At 39.8% G+C, this 19640-nt stretch overlaps 1 protein-coding gene across 2 annotated transcripts in view; it reads right to left on the reverse strand.

Moving 5' to 3' along the window:
• ogdha (oxoglutarate dehydrogenase a) overlaps nt 1–19640 on the reverse strand; it is a 40125-nt gene that overhangs the window by 15738 nt on the left and 4747 nt on the right. The window contains exons 3-12 of one of the 2 annotated variants that reach the window (XM_063898003.1): nt 17504–17680; nt 14110–14212; nt 6652–6767; nt 5189–5343; nt 3830–3976; nt 2895–2985; nt 2479–2658; nt 1463–1591; nt 395–574; nt 158–310 (exon numbers count right to left, since the gene is read on the reverse strand). In XM_063898003.1, coding sequence (XP_063754073.1) covers nt 158–310; nt 395–574; nt 1463–1591; nt 2479–2658; nt 2895–2985; nt 3830–3976; nt 5189–5343; nt 6652–6767; nt 14110–14212; nt 17504–17680 — 1431 coding nt within the window. Of the gene's footprint in view, nt 1–157; nt 311–394; nt 575–1462; nt 1592–2478; nt 2659–2894; nt 2986–3829; nt 3977–5188; nt 5344–6651; nt 6768–14109; nt 14213–14623; nt 14718–17503; nt 17681–19640 lie in introns of both variants that reach the window. The other variant, XM_063898004.1, reaches the window with a different exon arrangement.

Raw genomic sequence — 19640 nt, forward strand, 5'->3', positions numbered from 1 at the left:
TGTTTCTGATTTCACCGCAATATTTTTCCACGCTCTGGTTTGACAATATTCTAACATTTCACAGACAGTGATGTCGCCGTTGAAATTAGAGAAGACGTTTCTGCCAGAAAAGGAAGCTACATGGGGTAAACTCGAAGAAGAAGAACTGTTTTGTTACCTCGTACTCCTGCCGGCTCACTGCTCCCTCTGCGATCAGTTTCTCTGCATACTTCTGCAGAACCGGCTTCTGCTTCTTGATCTGTTTGTACATCAGCGGCTGTGTGAACATCGGCTCGTCCATCTCGTTGTGACCCATCCGACGGTAACACACCTGCACGCACACAAACACACTCACATAAGTCTCTCACAGTCTCACAACTATTTAGAGTTTTTACCTAAAAACAATGACACTGACCAGGTCGACAACCACGTCTTTGTGGAACGTGGCCCTCCACTCGGCAGCCACCTTGCAGACGTAGATGACGGCCTCCGGGTCGTCGGCGTTGACGTGGAAGATGGGAGCGTTGACAACTCGAGCCACATCGGTTGGATACGGAGAGGAGCGAGCCACACGAGGATCGGTAGTGAAGCCGATCTGGAGACACGAGATTAGAGCCGAGTCATCCACCTGCCTGTTAACCTCCTAGAGTCCTCCTAACTCACATAGTCCGTTTAAATTATAGAACAAACCAAATGTCTGATTTGTCTGAGAAGTTTTTTTTTTCTTGTCTGTTCAGTTGTAGGTAAAAAAAAAACATTGGTGAAGAGTAACTAAGTACATTTACTTTGAGAGACTTGTATTTTACTACTCTGTTCTTCTACTCCACCACAAATTCAGAGGTAAATGTTGTACTTTTACTCCACTACATTTATTTAGTCCCTTTAGTTACGTTACAGATCTGGATTAATGATGGTAAATATAATCAGCCCTTAGATCAGACTGTAGTTCACCTGCAGTAAATCAGCAGCTACCCTGCAGTATACAAAGCCATTCAAAGTAGCTGCACCTTTACCAGCTCTGAGAACACTTTAATGATCAATAATTATAAAACATATCAGAGATATTATTCTGAAATGGACCAATCAAACAATGACTACTTTTACTGTCGCTACATCAAGTACATTTAGATGAGAGTACTTTCTACTTTCACTGGAGGAACATTTAGAATGCAGGACTTTTACTGTAACAGAGTATTCCTACACTCTGGTACTTCTACTTTACTCAAGTACAAGATCTGAGTACTTCTACTTTTACTCAAGTACAAGATCTGAGTACTTCTACTTTTACTCAAGTACAAGATCTGAGTACTTCTAATTTTACTCAAGTACAAGATCTGAGTACTTCTACTTTTACTCAAGTACAAGATCTGAGTACTTCTACTTTACTAAGTACAATACATATATACTCCTCCCAACGGTGCAGAGAAGAAGTGATGAACTTCAGAAAGAGAATTGCTTGAGTGCGTCTGTTCAGGTATTTTACCTGGTTATTGACGACGACGTGCACGGTCCCGTGCGTGGTGTAGGACGGCAGGTCAGACAGGTGGAAGGTTTCGTAGACGATACCCTGACCGGCGAAAGCTGCGTCTCCGTGGAGCAGGATGGACATCACCTGGAAAAGAAACAAAATAAATCAACGCCTGTGTTGCTTTCGGTTCATCTTTATTGGGATTGCCATTAGCATGAGCATTGACCACTCTTTCTAGTCCACACACAAGTAGTCAAACACACACAAAACACAACAAACATAAACAAACCAATGTTTGATAATGGTGTAAAAAAGTGCACTGTTAGACTTTTTAGCATAATAACTATATTATAATGTCTGTAACAAGTCACTGTTACAGTTTGGTCAAGCATCTAGTAGCATAAATGCTAAATTGACTGCATTTTTCTATAGCGCTTTTACAGTCTGTAGAAACCCCTCAAAGCGCTTTTACCAATACAAGTCAGTATTCAACCTACTTTACAAGCTAGCCAACATTCACTATCTACCTATCTAGATAGCTAGCTTACATTAGCCACCCATCTAACAAGGAAGCTTGCGAATGTTATCCATCTGGTTTCCTACCGCCAAATAGGTTGCTCTTATAATTTGTATTAGAAATATTATCAAATATGCTTTGGTTAGATTCGAGTGTAGACCTGTGTCTACGGTTCAGGCAGTGAGAGTAACCATGAAAAAGCAGATCTCATGCAGCCAGCCGCTCCTCCAAGCTCCAAACATCGCTGTACATTTCCAAACTCGGGTGATTTGGATATCACATATTGCCAATCTGAATGGTTAGTTTCTTTCCTAAACAAGTGTTATAACTTAATAACAGTTAGTTTAAACGCTTAAAACAGTGTCTTTGGCAAGGAAAGGTTTGCTAAAGCTGGCAAGACTATCCAAAGTAATAGCACTTATGCTCTAACCAGAAGTAACTGTGATGGAAACTCTTGTATTAAGGCTTTAATAAAGTGTAATCCTAATGAAACATAACTTATAACCAGCCTCACCCTCTTGCCGTCGTTGTCTCCACAGTAGAACTGCTCAGCTTTGGTCTTTCCCTGCACTACGGGATCCACTGCCTCCAGGTGAGACGGGTTGGCCATCAGAGACAACGTGATGTTCCTGTCCGTCACACGGTTGATACGGCGATGGTACATTCCCAGATGGTACTTCACATCTCCAGAGCCCTGAGGTCGAGGAACCAGAGCAGAGGTCAATTCAGAAAGTCAAGATATAGCCAAGATGTGTGGCTCTAAAAGTATGCAAGACAATATCACGAGACAGAACAATATTACTACCATGCAGAATTAAATGTGAAAGTGCCATAAATTGTGGAGCGATACATTTTTGAAAATCCTATGCTTTGTTTCGGCAACAAACAGCAGTAACAACCGCAGCAACGGCACCAAAGCAGGGACATTACCTCATCAGCAGCTTCCAGTTTGGAGTCAAACTGACAGAAGATCTGTTCCAGCTCCTTACGGATCACGTTGGCCAAGACATTCAGACGGCCCCTGAAAGAGGAAAGTGGTGAGTGTACCAACAAAGGGACGGGGAGTGTCATTTGTAGGGACGAGTACCAAAACCTGGAATTAAACGGGCTAAACTTTTAAACGCCATGGTATCGAAGCTCTGACGTTATCAGTACTGGAGAAATTATGAAAAAAAACCTATGAAAAATAGATTTCATATTCCTTATTGCTACATAAACGTTATCTTGAGCATTCTAACTAACCAACATGGTTTTCTAATTTACGATATCATTATGAAATTCGGCTATGCTTTTCCGCTCTCTTCACTCCATGACAGCGATGTCTCTCTCTAGTGTGTGTGCGAGGGGAGCTCTCTCTCACACGCTGCAGTGCCGCGACGCACACACAGATCTGAAAGTAACGATGGCGGAGAGAAGGGAGCGTTCAAAAGTATAGTTGCACACTACAAGGATCGATGTAGACAATGCTTGTTTGCCATAAGTGAGCAGAAACCAAACATCAGGCATGTTGTGTATGCTGGCAGCCCAGAGCCCACCCATAAGGTGAACTACATTTTATCACCATGGGTTGATTTTTTAAAAAGGTCACCATTTTTTTTGCTTTTGCACTAAATAATTATTTTGGTTTTGCATTTCCATCATCATATTAGTCTAAAATAAATGTTTTACATAAAGCAAAGTTAATTCTGTTTCCAATTTGTTAAGATTTTCCCTTAAAAATAACCTAAAAACACGCAAAATAAACTGTTAAAGTACCGGATCGATAGGCAGTATCAGGAGAGAAGTACAATTTAAATTGTAACGATACCCATCCCTAGTCATCTGTGTGTGTGCACAGTATATATACATGAGTGAGTGTGTGTTACCTGTGAGGCATGCCCATGATGACGTTCTCCACCCCGTTCTCAGAGGATTTATCGATGATGGTTTTCAGAGCCGGGATCAGAGACTCACAGCCCTCCAGACCAAAGCGTTTCTCTGCAGACCATTTCTTCTGCAGGAACTCCTCAAACCTACACACACACAATTTTTCATCCCTTTAACCCTGCAGACTCCTCTCAGAGACCTGTCCAGATACACTTCATCTTCATCATCATCATAGACTAGATGACTGTTGATGGAAGGGCTCAGTAACATGGGTTACGGCGTCACTACTCCAGAGAACTCCAAGAAACATTTCTAAAAGGGTTCTACTTTAAAAATAGAAATGATGGAGAAATGTATTCTTTATTATTAAGATTGGTTTGTGCTGAGGAGGATCAGAGTGGGAGGTGATTGTGATCATTTCATCCTGCCCTTACAAACTTCAAAAGTGTATTCATCATCTGAACATGGTGCTAGAGTTTTCCTAATCTGAAAGCCAAGGCTTTTTAAAATCGACCCAAAACCCAAAATGACCATTGCACAACTTTCTGACAGAACTTCCTGTTAATCTAGGAATGCGCAGTGGATAAAGTGTGGCTGTAAATTGTATTGCTTGGACATGCCAGTGCCTCGTAGCAAAGAAGACAAACCGGCTTTTGCATCCATTTGGCACAAGCATGTATTTGTTTTCCCTTCTCTTTTTAAATCGTCTTCTCTGTGTCAACTTTTCTTTTCTTGGACCGACCCCTTCACGCCTGACGTCTGACACATATTTTGTATTATTAGTTTATTCCACTCATTGCAATTATTATAAAATAATACTTAGAAGAATGTAGACTTGAAGGAGGTTTTTTGTAGCCCATGATGGAAAGGGGCAGGGAGAAGAAAGTCTTATTTTAACAGCCCCTTATTCAAAAATCGATGGTCTGTCCGTCACAGCTGCTGACACTTACTTACAGTAACATGAAACCAAAACCAGAATCAACAATCCTTTCTTCTTTCTTTATACATTTTCTTAAAACTAAAGACGTTCATTTAGCCCCTAAAGTCATTTGGTAAAGAATTCCACCGCTTAACAACTACAGAGATACACATCTGCGTTAAACTGGTGCTTCAAGTTACATTTCCTTGTTAGTTGCTCATCCACTGAGTTTTAATTCATACATAACTAAGAAATCTGTAACTCAATTAAATCTTTACATATTGTGTGTGTTTGAGAGGAGGAGAGGGTCAAAAAACAAAACTCCAAAGCCAACTGTTTGTGTTTGCGATTGAGTTATTCCACAAAGAACAAAAAAGCAATAAATCGAGTATATTCAACATATTATAAAACATGGAGGGAGATGGAGGCATGCGTTTACCTGGTGGAGCGGACCATGCGGGCCAGCAGCGTCCTCTTCTCCTCCAGATCGAACTGCATCACTCCTGGAACCTCAAACTTCTGTCTGATCCACTGACATTGCTCCAGGTCGTTGATAAACATGAACTCCACCCCAATGTGCTGACAGTACGCCATCTGACGGACAAAGGGAGAGGAGTTTCACCTGTATAGGTAACCTTCACACTCGTGTTGGAATATCTTTGGTTTGGAGAAAAACATTTACTGCACATTTTTCAACTTTTATGTATTTTGTATGTATACATGTTACACATTGACAAGGCAGGTGGTAACTTAACCTGCTTCCTTAATAATTCCCACTTTAGTTTGTATGGTGGTGGTCAGGATTACTAACATAGATGTGGAAATTAAAGGTCCCCTATTGTGCAAAATGCACTTTTTGCTGTCTTTCATACATACATATGTGTCCCCGGTGTGTAAGGAGACTCACAGTGTCAGAAAATACAACCCTCTCTCTTTTCCTCCTTACCCACATCTCTAAAAACGGGGGTACAAACGAGCTGATCCAGATTTGCTGTTCTTATGTCGTAATGAGGAAAATGTGAGCTGACTTTACATTAAACTCCTGGCAACGTCCCGCCACGTGACACGTCCCAAACTATCGTCCCCCATATACAGACAGCGAGCTGAATCCACTCTTTTCTGGAAGTATTATGGTCTGTGTTTACATTAGCAAGGAGCGCTAACACTCAGAGCTAATGCTGTACTGGAGAGACTGTGTGTAATATAAAGGTCCTGTCCTTGTGGTAAACCGAGAGAGAAACGTTTGAGCTCCATACTGTTTCAGAAATAATGCTGGATGTGGTCTTGAACATAATATGGCGTTTAATCAGGGCAGCGTTTAGCTGAGTTTCTCCAGGTAGAAAACTCTTCAGAGGAGAGAGCATGAAGCTCCAAAGGGGTGTGGCCAGCAGCAGCTCCAAAGGGGCGTGGCCAGCAGCAGCTCCAAAGGGGCGTGGTCAGCAGCAGCTAGTTCATTTAAAGCTACAGTCACAGAATCAGCACTTCAGGAACAGGGCTGAAATAGAGGGGGATGAGGCATGCTACAATGGGGGATCTGTTTGCTATTTTGAGCAAAACACCTTTTTGTATAGATATGGCCCTACAATATATTGTTCAGATATAGCATAATAGGAGACCTTTAATGTAAAATTATTTCTAGATCTTGAAAAGTCTTTTTGATCATAAAGTGAAATACTATGTTGTTCAGTTTCAGAGACTGGTGACTAAATGTGGGAATGATAAATTGAGGCATGTTTTTTCATTTAATGTCAAAACAAAAGTTTGAAGTTGTTGTTATTTATAGGTTATTATGTTATGATCTTACAGCTCTGGCCCACTTGAGATCAAATGGGGCTGCATGTTACCCCTGACCTAAAAGGAGTTTGACCGCCCTGCTTCAGAGCGAGCTATGTCAGAGTTTACCTCCAGTCGCCGGATGATCTCCTTTAGCGGCAGGGCGCTCTCCGAGCCTCCGATGAAGGTGGTGGTGGGCAGCCGGAACACCTTGTCCAAGTCGGACTCATCCAGACCGTAGAAACCTATATGTTGCACCAAAAGGACAGAAGAGGAGGAGAGGGAGGGAAGGGACAAAAAGAGGGAAGGAGGTGAGAAAAGGTTGCAGGACAGGACGAAAGGGAGGGACACCAAAGAGATGGACAGACACACAAACAAGGCAGAGGACAAATGGAAACGTGCATTTATGAGCAAGTAATGAAGAGATGTGCGTTATAAAATACAATATGGAGAATATGCAGCAACAGTCGGACATTATCCCACACATGCAGACAGGAGAGGCAAGAAGAGGACAGAGTGGAGAGTAATGATGGCGGCAGTTTGACAACAAGCAGGGTGAGGATTGTGGGGTTCAATACAAATGAAAGAAAAAGTAAGGAGGGACATGGTTAGTTTCATCCATTACAGCTAACCAGACATCAGAGCAGACATGAAGGAGCTCAGGATCAGTCTGCTTTACGCTTCATCTTTATGTTCAGACTCAAAATCAGACTTTTTGTTCTATGTACTTAATGTGGATTAATACGCCAGTGAAAATAATCCCTAAGATATGCACTATTTCCTCCTGTTTTTTTAATTAAAAAAACTGTGATCAGATGTTTTAGAAAACAAATGACACTTCTAAATCAACATAAACTAAATGATAGGGATTCTAAAGCTGTTTTTCACAGCAGGAAGTTTTGGGAGAGGGACAGACATGTTGTTGGCTCCGAACGTGAGATTTCTTGAGGAGAAGGAAAATATCGAGTACTAGAAAAATAGTAAAAATGTGTTGTTTGACAAAACTCTGTTATACAGATTATTAAGCACAAAAGCAGTATCAATGATACAATCAGGTCACATTTTTGAGTCTCTGAAATTAGATCAAAAGTAAGGAAGTGAATTATTTATGATACATGAATATGATTTTAAACCTTAACAAAGGTTCCGGCTTTTTAGTAAAGCATATACGGTAGTTAATGGCAAGAGGCAAATCATTTATTTGATCCTTTTGAACTGTGCCATGACTAACTCGTAATTGAAAGATAATGTTTGTCCCTGTCCGTTGTGTCTATTGCCTGTAAAAAGTATTTTCAATCCTGTTCTATAAGCCTCTTACACCAACATGGCTATAACCTTAGCACATTTTACTTTCAAAACAAGAGAAAAAGTAGTCAAAAGAGGTGAAATTCCTTCTGGTCCTGTTAGTACAGCCAACACACACAGGCATTGTAGCTCCAGCAACAGAGGAGGTTATGACGTCACCAACACAACTTTAGCAGGTAAGGTATTATACTTTACTACAAACAGGCTTTTTGTAAATGCAGAATTAACTTGAAAATGTAGAAACACCATAACAATTCTAACAGGATGTGGACCACCATTCCTTCCAAATAAAGAAGGGCGGCAGAAGGGGAGGAACAGGTCCTCCCTATAAAACAGAAAGTAAAAGAACTTCCAAACAGAGCAGCAATGTGTTCATGACAGCAGCAATGAACATGTTGGGGGGGTTATGGGTATTTAATCGGTTATTTCATAACTTCAAACTGATTATTGGACTATTAGTGCTGGATGTATTATGAAGGACAGAAGAAAGGATGGAAAGAAAAAGAAGAAGAGGAAGAAGAAGAAGTGGTTTTTGTGTTTGTGTTGGGGAAAATAGAGTCTTGGACTCCTGTGGACTGTAAAAGATCCTTAAATCCAACGACGGGACCACCTCAAGGTGCTGCAACGGTTGGGGTTATTTGCTGACATTGCACGTCCTCCAATGTGGCTATTGCAAATGACAAATGATGCTTGAACAGTATGTCGTGCGCCTTTTTATGAAACTCCTGAGAAACAACACAAGTCACACCAACCACGGGGCTAACAGCCAAGCTGGCCAATCAGGAAGCTCCGTCTCACAGACAGCAGGCAGGTGGATCGCTATTCACAGCGGCTTATTAGGGCCATTATAGGTTAAAGGAAAAAAAAGTGGGGGGAAAAATGTTTATATTTTCATGATAAATGTTGAGCAACAACTCTAAGATATTCTCTGAGAGTTGAGACATTTTACCAAACAGATTTTTATCCCCATCAATGTACCACTTAATATCAGAGAATATCCAGGTTTTTTTTCACCTAAATTTATAATTTTAACGTCCAAAATTCTGAGTTTCTTCCCCCTCTGCTCTGGATTTATCTGGATTTTTTGTTACCTAAATTGGCCCCAATGTGCCGTCTCGGAGGGGAGAAGAGGAAATACAAAGCAGGACGACACGCTGCTTTTCTTAAAAGGCATTTTCACAAACTGACACAAACTGAGAGCTTCCGATGTTTACCGCTCTGTGTGCAGCCGGCACTAAACTGTGAGCAGTACTCTGACTCTGTAACACAACAACACTCAGTTTACCGACATTTCACAGGAGAACAGATTCACAGCTGCAGGGCTCAGTGCAACAATTTCATTTACACCAATTAAATCATTTCAGTCCTGAGCGGTTATCTGCAACCATGTAAGAAGACAATGAGACCCTCTGCAGGAGTAAACTAACTGATAACTCTCAGTTATCTGGAGGCAGTCAGCTATAAACCAGCAGCTGATTTATAGCGGAGAGAAAAGCAGCCAAGTATAGAAGCCCATTTCCACCATTAAAATCAAAACAGGATTTAGCCCCGTATTTCAAAATCATTTTGTAAGTCATTATAATGAGAAACTTTCTCAAAGATACTTGGTTTCCTTATTTATTTTTACCTTTAAGGTATATGCTTTATTATTTTACAATACTAAGTCATTCTTACAAAATAGTAACTCATTACTTTTTTTTTGGCTTACTCTTCATTTCATAACTTCTAAATCTTGTGTACAGTTTGATTTTTTCCTTCTGTAAACTGTGTTGGATGTCTTTTCTTTAAAAGTGATTCATCTATAAAGCAATCTAAACTTTGTCTTTGGAAAAGTTCTACAAGATTGAAGTCTCTTGGATTTTTTGGATGACAAAAGGTAAAAAAAATAGCTCAGTATAAAGATGTGCCCCGTGATTATGATATAATATTGAATGATTTTTGGTTTCATTGTCATTCTGACATTTCAGTCTTGAAATAGCGAATAGAGAAAAAGATAACAGATTTTATTATAAAATGAATATTCATATACTTGAAGGATATTATGACCTATGTTTTTGCCGACAGGTCTAGAAAATGTTTCATCTGATGAGAATAGAGTTAGATCAAGGACAGTAAAGCATCACAAGATTGAACTGAAAAGGAAAACATTTGCATTAAAACAGTATTAATAAGAGCAGTTGAAAAGGTTTTGGTCCAAAAGGCCCAGAAAAGAGCCGTTCTCTCTTCTCTGCATTTGATTTTGAAGTGTTCTGTGAGTTAACTCTACTCAACACAGAAACCACTACAGTCTGTTCTACCGCACTGCACAGAGCAGGGAGCTAGCAGCAGCTACACTTTGACAAAGCTAACTAGAGCCCAAACATACAGGAGACATTCAGAGGTCAGAGGGACTGACAACTTGTACTGGAGCAATATGTACATTTAGCTGGAGAGCAATATGTGTATGAATGTCCTCTGAATCTTTCCCGTTTTTGAGGCATTAAAGGGATTTTACTTCACTGTCTGTTAACAGTCATCCACAGGAGTAAAGAACAGTGAGCCTGCAAGTATCAGCTGTCACCAAAACTGGGATCTCTAGAACAAGATCAAGTGAAAAGAACAGCTGTTGTTATTTTATTTGAAATGATTATGTCTTTTGTGTCCTAATCCTCTTTGAGTCAACTTGTTTTTAATTAATGAAAGTAGAACTATGTGATGATTTAAAGAATCCATTTGAGATGTTTTAATATTCGATAAAAGGAGGCTTTGGTAAAATAAAAAGGGACTTGGTTTACACATACGCAATGACCGGTTTATGTTTGGAAAGAACATAAGAGCATACTTTTTCAAATGAAAAATAAAAACACTTTTTTTTTTATTGGATCGTCTCGTATCTTTATGTTCTTACTGTTTTTACATCAACAAACAACACATTATTTTGGTGTATAGTACCTCAGCTTTTTTACGCTTTGTTTGTATATTGTACTCTCTTCTTGCTGATTTTTGGGGCCTATGTCTCATCTTGTTTGTCCGTCACACCTAAAAGACTTTTGTTAATCTCAATAAAGCTTTACTGGATAATAGAAAAGGTTGATATTCTAGATTTTATGTAAATCTGTGTGTTTTAATACCCTTGTGCTGTATTTTTTGGTATAAGCAGTGACATTTGCATGATCAAATGAGAGTGCTCCATATAAAGTAAATATAGCGTCTTTGTTGAAGTCATTTTAACTTGTTGGATCGGTGATTCCATGGATTCTTATAATAAAACATTTCTGGGTTAAATATAACTATCATAACAAATTTAAGTACAATATAAATCAAATTGCGCCGTTTTTTTGGGGTCTTAACTTCCAAGTTTTCTTAGTAGTGGTGACAGTGGGTCCCCAAAGACGCTGATATTGGCAGTTCACTTACTCCTGTGGAACCAAGTTTGATGAAAGCAAAGAGAGTAACCCAAATGAAAACTCTTTTCTTTCTACAGGAGCTCAGGATGTGCGAAACAGATCCTGCTGTCAGGAACTGATTCAGACTTTCTGGGCTCCCTGGAGACATGGAATGCAGGGGCATCTAGGGGCTTCACAGCAATGCGCAGTGATGCACTAGTGTCGTCTGTTCTCGTACCTCCTACCGTTAGGATTCTCAGTCTCTCCTTGAACACAGCCACGTCTGGAAGGGTCACCAGCAGGGGGCAGCAAAGGGAGAAACACCCGGACACCGTTAGGGACCTACGACCTGCTCATAAACCCATGGCCATTTTACGCCACCTCCACAACCGTCTACAACTAGAACAGAGCACAGCACCGGCCCGGGCATCTCAGCATCTCCACCACCGATAAGAGAGTCCACAGGTCTGGTTTGAGAAAGGTGTGGTTGTGGAGTGAAGTGGTAAAGAACAATGGATGCGGTCAACACCATGCTGCGATACAGAAGCCACACCACAACCAAACGGCCCACCCAATCAGGGGGGGGCGACTCAAACAGGAAGCCATTCAGGTCACAGCAGGGACACGGCTTATTCCTGAACACAACACTGACATCCTCTGTTTTCACAAACAAATGTAAATACACAAACCTAGGAGAGCCTCGTAAGGCAAGTGTGAGAACAAAAACATCTGGTATTCCATTTTCCTAATATGATCTAAACCAGTGGTTCTCAACATTTTGAGTGGGTCGCAGATATGCAAGTGAGAAATAAAAGTTGAGGAAAAAAAATCACGGTAATAAGTCAGACTTTTATTTTGAAGGCCATACAAAAAAGTGTGCCATTTCATAAAAAAATATGTGCTGTATGTATATATATATATATATATATATATATATATATATATATATATATATATATATATACATACACCGCCGCGGAAAGAATTAACAGAGCACTGCAGCATTATCTTTTTCTCTGGTTTTATTATTTATAGCTATGTCTTTGAGTTAAATGATTATTATTATATTCTATAAACTACTGACAATTTTTCTCTGTGTTGGAATTCAACAGACACTGGAATGGGTGCCATACATGTAGAGATAAAGATTTAAGAAACATGTGGAGTGGTCTCTGTATATATATTACTGCATTGGTTAAAAATGTTGGGTAGTGATTTATTGACGAAGGAAAAAGCAAGTCCTGAGGCTTGACCAGTTGAGAACCACTGATCTAAACAGAGTGTTGCAGGAATCAGTCCTTAACCCCAGAAGGTTCCCTTACCTTAAAGACGTTTTATTAAATATATTTCAATAAAAGGTGTTTGGTTAACACAAGCTTAAGTGATGTTCAGGTTTTATTCTAGAACATCAAATACCCCAGTAAATATCCCACTTGTGAATGTCCGAAGGTTCTATGTGTTTTAAAAACAGCGGTTGTGAAGAAGTGACGCATTACATCTTACCGTCATCACGCCAGAAATTAGCCGGTTTACACTTAGTGGTAGGGAAGTGAAGTGGGACCGTGATGTAGTTAATATATAGGTATAGGAAGTCGCAACGCAGGAAGACTATGATCTGCTTGTGCTTGTGATCTTACCCTTCTGTTAGTTCGTAGTTAGCTTTTATTAAATATACAACAGATGACAGTAAATGTAGATTGTATTGACCCAGTAGAAGAGGTGATCTATTTCTTTAAAGACATTTAAAAACAGTGTTGACAAACATCTAGCTAAAGACCTATACGGCTCGACAATGATCTGCAAACAAAACAAGCTGCAGGAATCAGACAAGCTAAAGCAGCTAAGAGCTAAGTCATGTCAAAGCAAAAGCCAAACGATGAAAAGCTAAAAACATGTCTCAACAAGCAGCAGCAGGATTCAATGATGCTGCGCCAGGCTAACAGCTCAACAGCAGCTAAATCCTTAGAGCCCAAAGGATGTCAAACTGCATCTCAGAAACTCTGCATGTCTCCACTCCACGCCTGATCTGGAGCTTAGAACCACATCACATGAGCTTCCTCAGCAAAAGGAGTTTGGATGCTTAAATACGCTTTGTCCACGTTGGCTTATTAGTGACTCGAGAGACAGACAACCATTTTTGAAAGCCTTTACTAAAGAAAGTGCTCTTCCAAGCTCCATCTGCTGAGAATTATGATTGAAAGCTCCACAGCAGCTACTAAAAGGATTTTCAGATCAGTTTACTTCAAAAGCATCTTATTGAAGGTGAATCTTTTTACTCTGACCCACATGGAAGTCCCTTAAAATGTGTAAAAGGATTACTTCCACAACACTTGAGGGCCAAATCTATTTCTGCCAAAGTGAATCCAATTAAGATCTTTCCTGACAGTCCTCCCAGACAACGGGACCCAGGTTCAAAAAGGCGGTTTGGGGAAGGTGAGGTCCTTTAAGCGGACCATTTCATATCAGTAAGGTTGAAAAAGAATAAAGTTTCAGAATTGTCATGTACATTTTGGGGTTTTAGATGTTGTAGAGACATTTGTTGTATGCAAGGAAGTTTCAGAAAATGTTCTCTTAAGATTAAAAGAAAATTTAAATTAAGAAAATACATGATTGGGACAGATTTTAGGAACATTAGTTGTGAACGACAATGTTCCAGGAACACTCGAGTGATGAGGAAGGTTTCGCCTCTGAAACATATCGTACACAAGAATGTTCAAGAAGTGTCCCGATCATAAGGACAACGTTTCAGAAACATTATTGTACACAAGAAGTTTCAAAAGCTATCCTGATGTACAATAAGGTTTCAGTGTTCTCTAAGCTTGTCAGTAAACACCAGAGAGAATCAGGCCAGGAAACGACCGTGGGAGAGGGAGCTAAAGAGACATTGTGCTTGTGTTCTAAGGGTTTAGCTTCTCACCCAGCTTGTCGGAGGAGGTGATAATGTCAGTGGGGACACACGAGTCCAGATCGGCGTCCATGATGCCGAGGGGGTCCAACTGGGCCACGTGGTGCCCTCGGATCTACAGGGAGTGACAACAGCACACAGAGCCCCCCGGGACAGCAGGAGAGGGAGGAGGAGGAGGTGGACAGGACGGAACGTAATGAACGAGAGGGTGAAGAAAAAAGGAGGAGGACGGTACAAAATGCAAAAAAAAAAATCCCGCAAGAGTTGAGGATGGGAAGCAGGATGGAGTGGAAGATTTGAAGAGTAACAGAAAAGGAAAGATAAAGAGGAAGAGGAGCCGGAATAGAAACATTGATACAAGATCGGACACAAAAACAAGGACAATAGGACATGGTTGAGACAGAACAGTTAGAGTAAAAGAGAAGACGAGGAAGGAGGGAAAGAGAAGGGGGGGGGGGGGGGGAGAGCAACATTAACAAAACAAGCAGGAAGTAGTTTTTCTGTTTTCTCAGGGCCGGTGTCTCACCAACATCCTGGAAGCCGGTATTCACCGGAGCATCATCAAAATTCACACAGCTGATTTCCAGAGGATCCAAACGGGCATTGTGATGCCCCATCACCTGCACATACACACACCTGGTTATCACAACACACACACCACTGACAGGCAGGCCTGGTTCCTCAAGGTCTTCACAGGTGCAGATAACTTGAGTCTCGGAGGCTGTTTCTTTGTTGTTTCACCATTTTTTAATTTCAATAAGTTTGGATTGAAATAAGATGAGATAGGAAGTACTTTATTAATCCCAACTGGGAAATTTTGCACATTCAGGCAAGTATATATGGAAATTCAGCAGGATAATAACAGTGCTTTCCTTGTTTAAATAGAGATGAAACGGATTGAAACAACCAGTTTCTGTATTCTTAATCTGAATTCATTTAGTTTTGTTCCATTTTTTCTAATTTTCACTTCCAAGGCATAAGACCCAACAACTGCACTCCAACAGCCCTAAACCTACCTAAAACCCAAAACAATTGTTGTCAAATTGTATTTAAATTACAGTTGTAGTTGTTGACAAAGAGTTTGGAAATTAAGTTGTGGACGAAACATGGTGTGGAATAGATATAGCGCCACAAAAAAATCCACATTTTTCTTAAATCTTTATCTCTACATGTATGGACGCCGTTCCAGTGTCTGTTGAATTCCAACACACAGACATGTCGTCAGTAGTTTATAGAATACAATAAAAACATGTTTTTAAAACCACTAAGCTCAAAGACAAACCCATAAATAGTAACCCCGGAGAAACTGATAATGCTGAAGTGGTCCCTACATTTTTCCGGAGCTGTATATTAGCATTAGCTAAGAGATGTGAGATGAGGACTCGTCAGTCATCCATTAAAACAGGATGAGGGGGATTTTAAAATGGCTACAGGGTCAGCTTTTTAATAATGAAGAAGAGTTGGATTCTTCTAGCAAGATAAAAAAAGATGTTACCAGACTAGCTACATTAATCTGGTCAATCTAAGTCAAAGGGCCAGAAGGACAGGAAGGGCCAGGTTCCTCTTTCACTGTTACAGTGTAGGCCTTTGCAGTGGGAAGTGGCACTTGGAAAGTTAGCTTTGGTACACTGTGGTACATGAAAGGCTTGAAACGTTTGGGAACGTCTGTTATATCCTTCTGACACCAGTTGCCTTTACAGAAAGTGCTTGTCCAGTGTGACCTATCTCCAACCTTTCTTATTTTTTTTAGAATGAATAGGATTTACCAAAGTTGCCAGTGGGTAAAATGTTACCTCCAGCAAAAGGATGACACCTTCCCTGTGATCTTTCAAAATAAACAAATAGACATGTGTCCTCCTTCTTACGCTGTATCAAACAGCTTAACACTGATTATTGTTTACACTATGAGACCCTGCTTTTAGTTGCAGGCTCAGCTCAGCCTCATTTGCTCAGTTCCTGTTCAGGTCTGCTTTCTTTACAAACATGTGTTCATACTAAATCGGTCCGAGTGAGTTTTCAAGTCGAGAGTTTCACGTCTGAGTTTTCAACAGTGTAGGACCTGTGAATACATCCACTGACTAGCAGACTTGGTGATCAAAGTTTTTAAAAAGCATTGATAATAACTAAAGATGAGGATGGAAGCTCTGCCTTTATCTCACACACACACACACGCTTTGCATACATGTTTCTTAATGTTTAAGTAAAAATGTGAAATAAATTCATCTTAGAAAACACTTTTGGTTTTCAGTTTATACTTAAGACACAACATCACACATATCCAGAGTTGAATCAATAACTTACACACACTACAATAAGATGCAAACTTAATGTTCAATGATCGATTATTCAACACCTCCTATTAATCATTATTCAATTTAAAGATCATTGGGAAATTCATATCTCAAATGCTGATTGTAAAATATTTTTAAAAAGAACAAACAAGCATTTAGACTGTTTCAGCATTCAGTTTGCTCCTCTGAGCTCCATGAAGTACTGGGGGGTAAAAAGTTAAATATCACAATAAACAGTCAGACAGAAATATGAGGCAAAAAACATCATTTTCAGTTTATATATAAAACATTTTTTAAAAGTCCTAAAAATATCAATGAGAACAAATGTATCTACATCGATGGTTCCATGTCGCTTGTACGTAGGAACCTGGTTTCTTTATGAATTACGATTTAACAGTAAAAGACACAAGTATGGTCCTTCGATAGGCCTCCTTTAGTAATGGCCAGTTACCCTAAATTCTGGACAAATAAAAACAACCAATCTTAAATGTTTAGTATTCAAACCCCTTTTTGCTCAGTGGAAACAAAATGATAATGAAAAGAATAATAATACAAATAAAAACAACCAATCATTGAATAAAGGTGCATTAAATCCACTTAGAAATCAAAATAGATGCTGCAGAACTTGGGGGGTGATTCTGAGAAAACACGTTTGTATATTTATGAAAAGAAAAGCAGCAATTCTCTGAGATTAAATTGGTAAAATTATGAGAAATATTGGATTCATTTCGCAAAGTACATTTTAAATCTGTAATTTAAGTCACTCATTTAAAAGAATAACGTTGCTTCACTTCAACTGAACCTCATAACACTACAGACACATTTAGCAATGACAATATTTGGGGGATTTTAGCCTATAATAAGCATAATATCATCAGCATCCACACTTAGGCAAAACATTGCCTTGAATTCAGAAGAAAACCACGTAATGATTTGGAAAAGGTTAGTTTTTATTCTTGTAAATTTGTTACTTAAATCTCAGAGAATTTCTGAGATATGTCTCTGAATATAACCCCTCCTTATCCCCCAGCTCTTTAGCAATTACTAGTTTTAACCTACAATGGCCCAAACACGCTATCAAATGAACCACCCAACAAGTGTGTTTGTTAGCGTACCTGGTAGGCCCTGATGAGGGACTGGACAGCCAGGTGATCCTCCACCAGCTTCTCCACGTTGGGCTGAGCTCCAACCAGAGAGGAGAGCTGAGGAGCTGCAGACAGACCCAGAGGAGACTGGTAGGCTGCACCGGGGGGAGCACCGGCATTAGCATTCCTGAAGAAAACATCCCAAGACTGCAGGAGAAAGAAGAAGAGAAGTGTTGTGAGAAAACGATATATGAAGAACAGTTTATGTAGTAGCAAGGCAGAGAAAAATCACCATTCAAACACATTTAAAACACCGCTCAGTAAACACTGAAATGTTGACTTTGGATCATTTTGAAGTAAAAAGATACCGTTCATATTTTGCCTTTTAATTTATTATTGTTGAACGTTCAAAAGGAAGAACTCTGTTACAGCATCATTTGAAAAAAGGCTTAATGAGCTGAGCACTGTAATCATCCGCATTTCTGGGTCACGATCCGTCGTTTCCATGATAATGTTGTGTCACGGTAAATGTTGCAGCCGTTACGCATTGTGGGACAGCATTTTCTCCTTTCCTTTCGTAAAGGAAGGTCCAGTGTTTCCTAACCTAAAGGAAGTTATAAAGGAAGCATTGAGACCCTTTCCTATCATTGAGAGAATCTGAACAGACCTAATCACGGCTGACACTGAGGTACTTCCGGGTCATTTCACTCCGTTAGGAAGCTTTCGACCGCAAGCCAAGTTGGATTCTTTAGGAATTGTTCTAAGCAACCAGGCTGTTTTTGTGTTCTTCACTGAACACAGCAGCTAGTGAGATAAACAACTCACCTTTCACATCATCAGTTAACTCTGCATTTTTCTCTGATCTTCCCCGGCTTGTTTGGACCCTCAGCTATGTTGTCTCTACCTCCTTACACAATCCTCATTCCCCCCACCTAAAAACACTCACACACCACTCTGAACTGGTTGGACTGAACTCTACATTCATACACACCAATATTCACCTGAACTGCACTCCGAAATTAAAAGGACAATTCAACCTTCACACACACCAACACACTCACTGTTTGTTTAGCGATGTATTGATTATCAGTTTGTTTAAAAATACAGACATTTTACCTTCATAAGAAATGGATTGATTAGTTGATTTTTGGATGTTCAGTAGTTAGGCTACCGGACTATCCCTTTGTTTCTTAAAAATCTAATGAGAAATAGATACAAAAATGCTTCTGTCCCGCACCTAATACTTTAGGGATGATACCTACACTAAAATGTGTCCTCTGAACTTGTATCCAGTCCTTCCTCTATAACTGGGTAGTATTGCCTTCAATCAAGATCCAAACTCTGCTTCTTCTTTTTTCTTCTGTACCTGTATTTGTTCTGTTTAAAGCTGGGATTTCTGCACATTTTCAAATATAGAATAAGCTCCAATAATATTATTAGTACAATTTGAGTAGTGGCTGTGGAACGTCTGTGGAGACATATTGAGGAAATCCAAATCGTATCAGTACTTCTCTCTAAGATATAGTAAAGTAATAGTATAAAAGTAGCAATAAACGAAAAGTAAAGCTCACATAACTAGGTATAGTTCTGTTGAGATACCTTTTTACTTCCCTCTAAACAACAAATTCTGCTATGATTGACGTCAACAAAGGACTTTCAGGAGGCTTACGTATGACTCAAGAATTTCATTGTGTTCTTTCTTAACAGCTGGAAAAAATGTTGCCTTTAGACTAGCTGGTATGAACTTTCTTTCACTGACTTATAGCCTCAAACCGGCACTTCCTGGGACCTCTCTCGCAAGGAACAAACAGTATTACAGTTCCAGTAACAATCCCTGCACAGGCAAAAAGAACATACTGTATGTTTCTCTGCGGTTTCTCATTCTGGACTCATGAGTCACACACTCTCCGCCCTGCACATTAACATCTCATTCCCACACAGAAACATACTGCACAGCTAACCCTCTTGCTGCAGTTCTTTCAGCTTCCACCACTTTAGCAGATACATGGCTTCTCTTCACTACACATAAATAAATATTACTAGGGGTGTCCCGAACACAACATTCCCTGTTCCGTATGAACGTCGGTGTCACAGTGTGGTATGGTATTGGTAAACAAAACTAGAAAAATGGAAAATATAGGATACTCAAACTGGTCAATAAGAAACT

The sequence above is a fragment of the Eleginops maclovinus genome, chromosome 12 (genome assembly GCF_036324505.1).
Source record: "Eleginops maclovinus isolate JMC-PN-2008 ecotype Puerto Natales chromosome 12, JC_Emac_rtc_rv5, whole genome shotgun sequence".
In the NCBI taxonomy this organism is placed as follows: domain Eukaryota; kingdom Metazoa; phylum Chordata; class Actinopteri; order Perciformes; family Eleginopidae; genus Eleginops; species Eleginops maclovinus.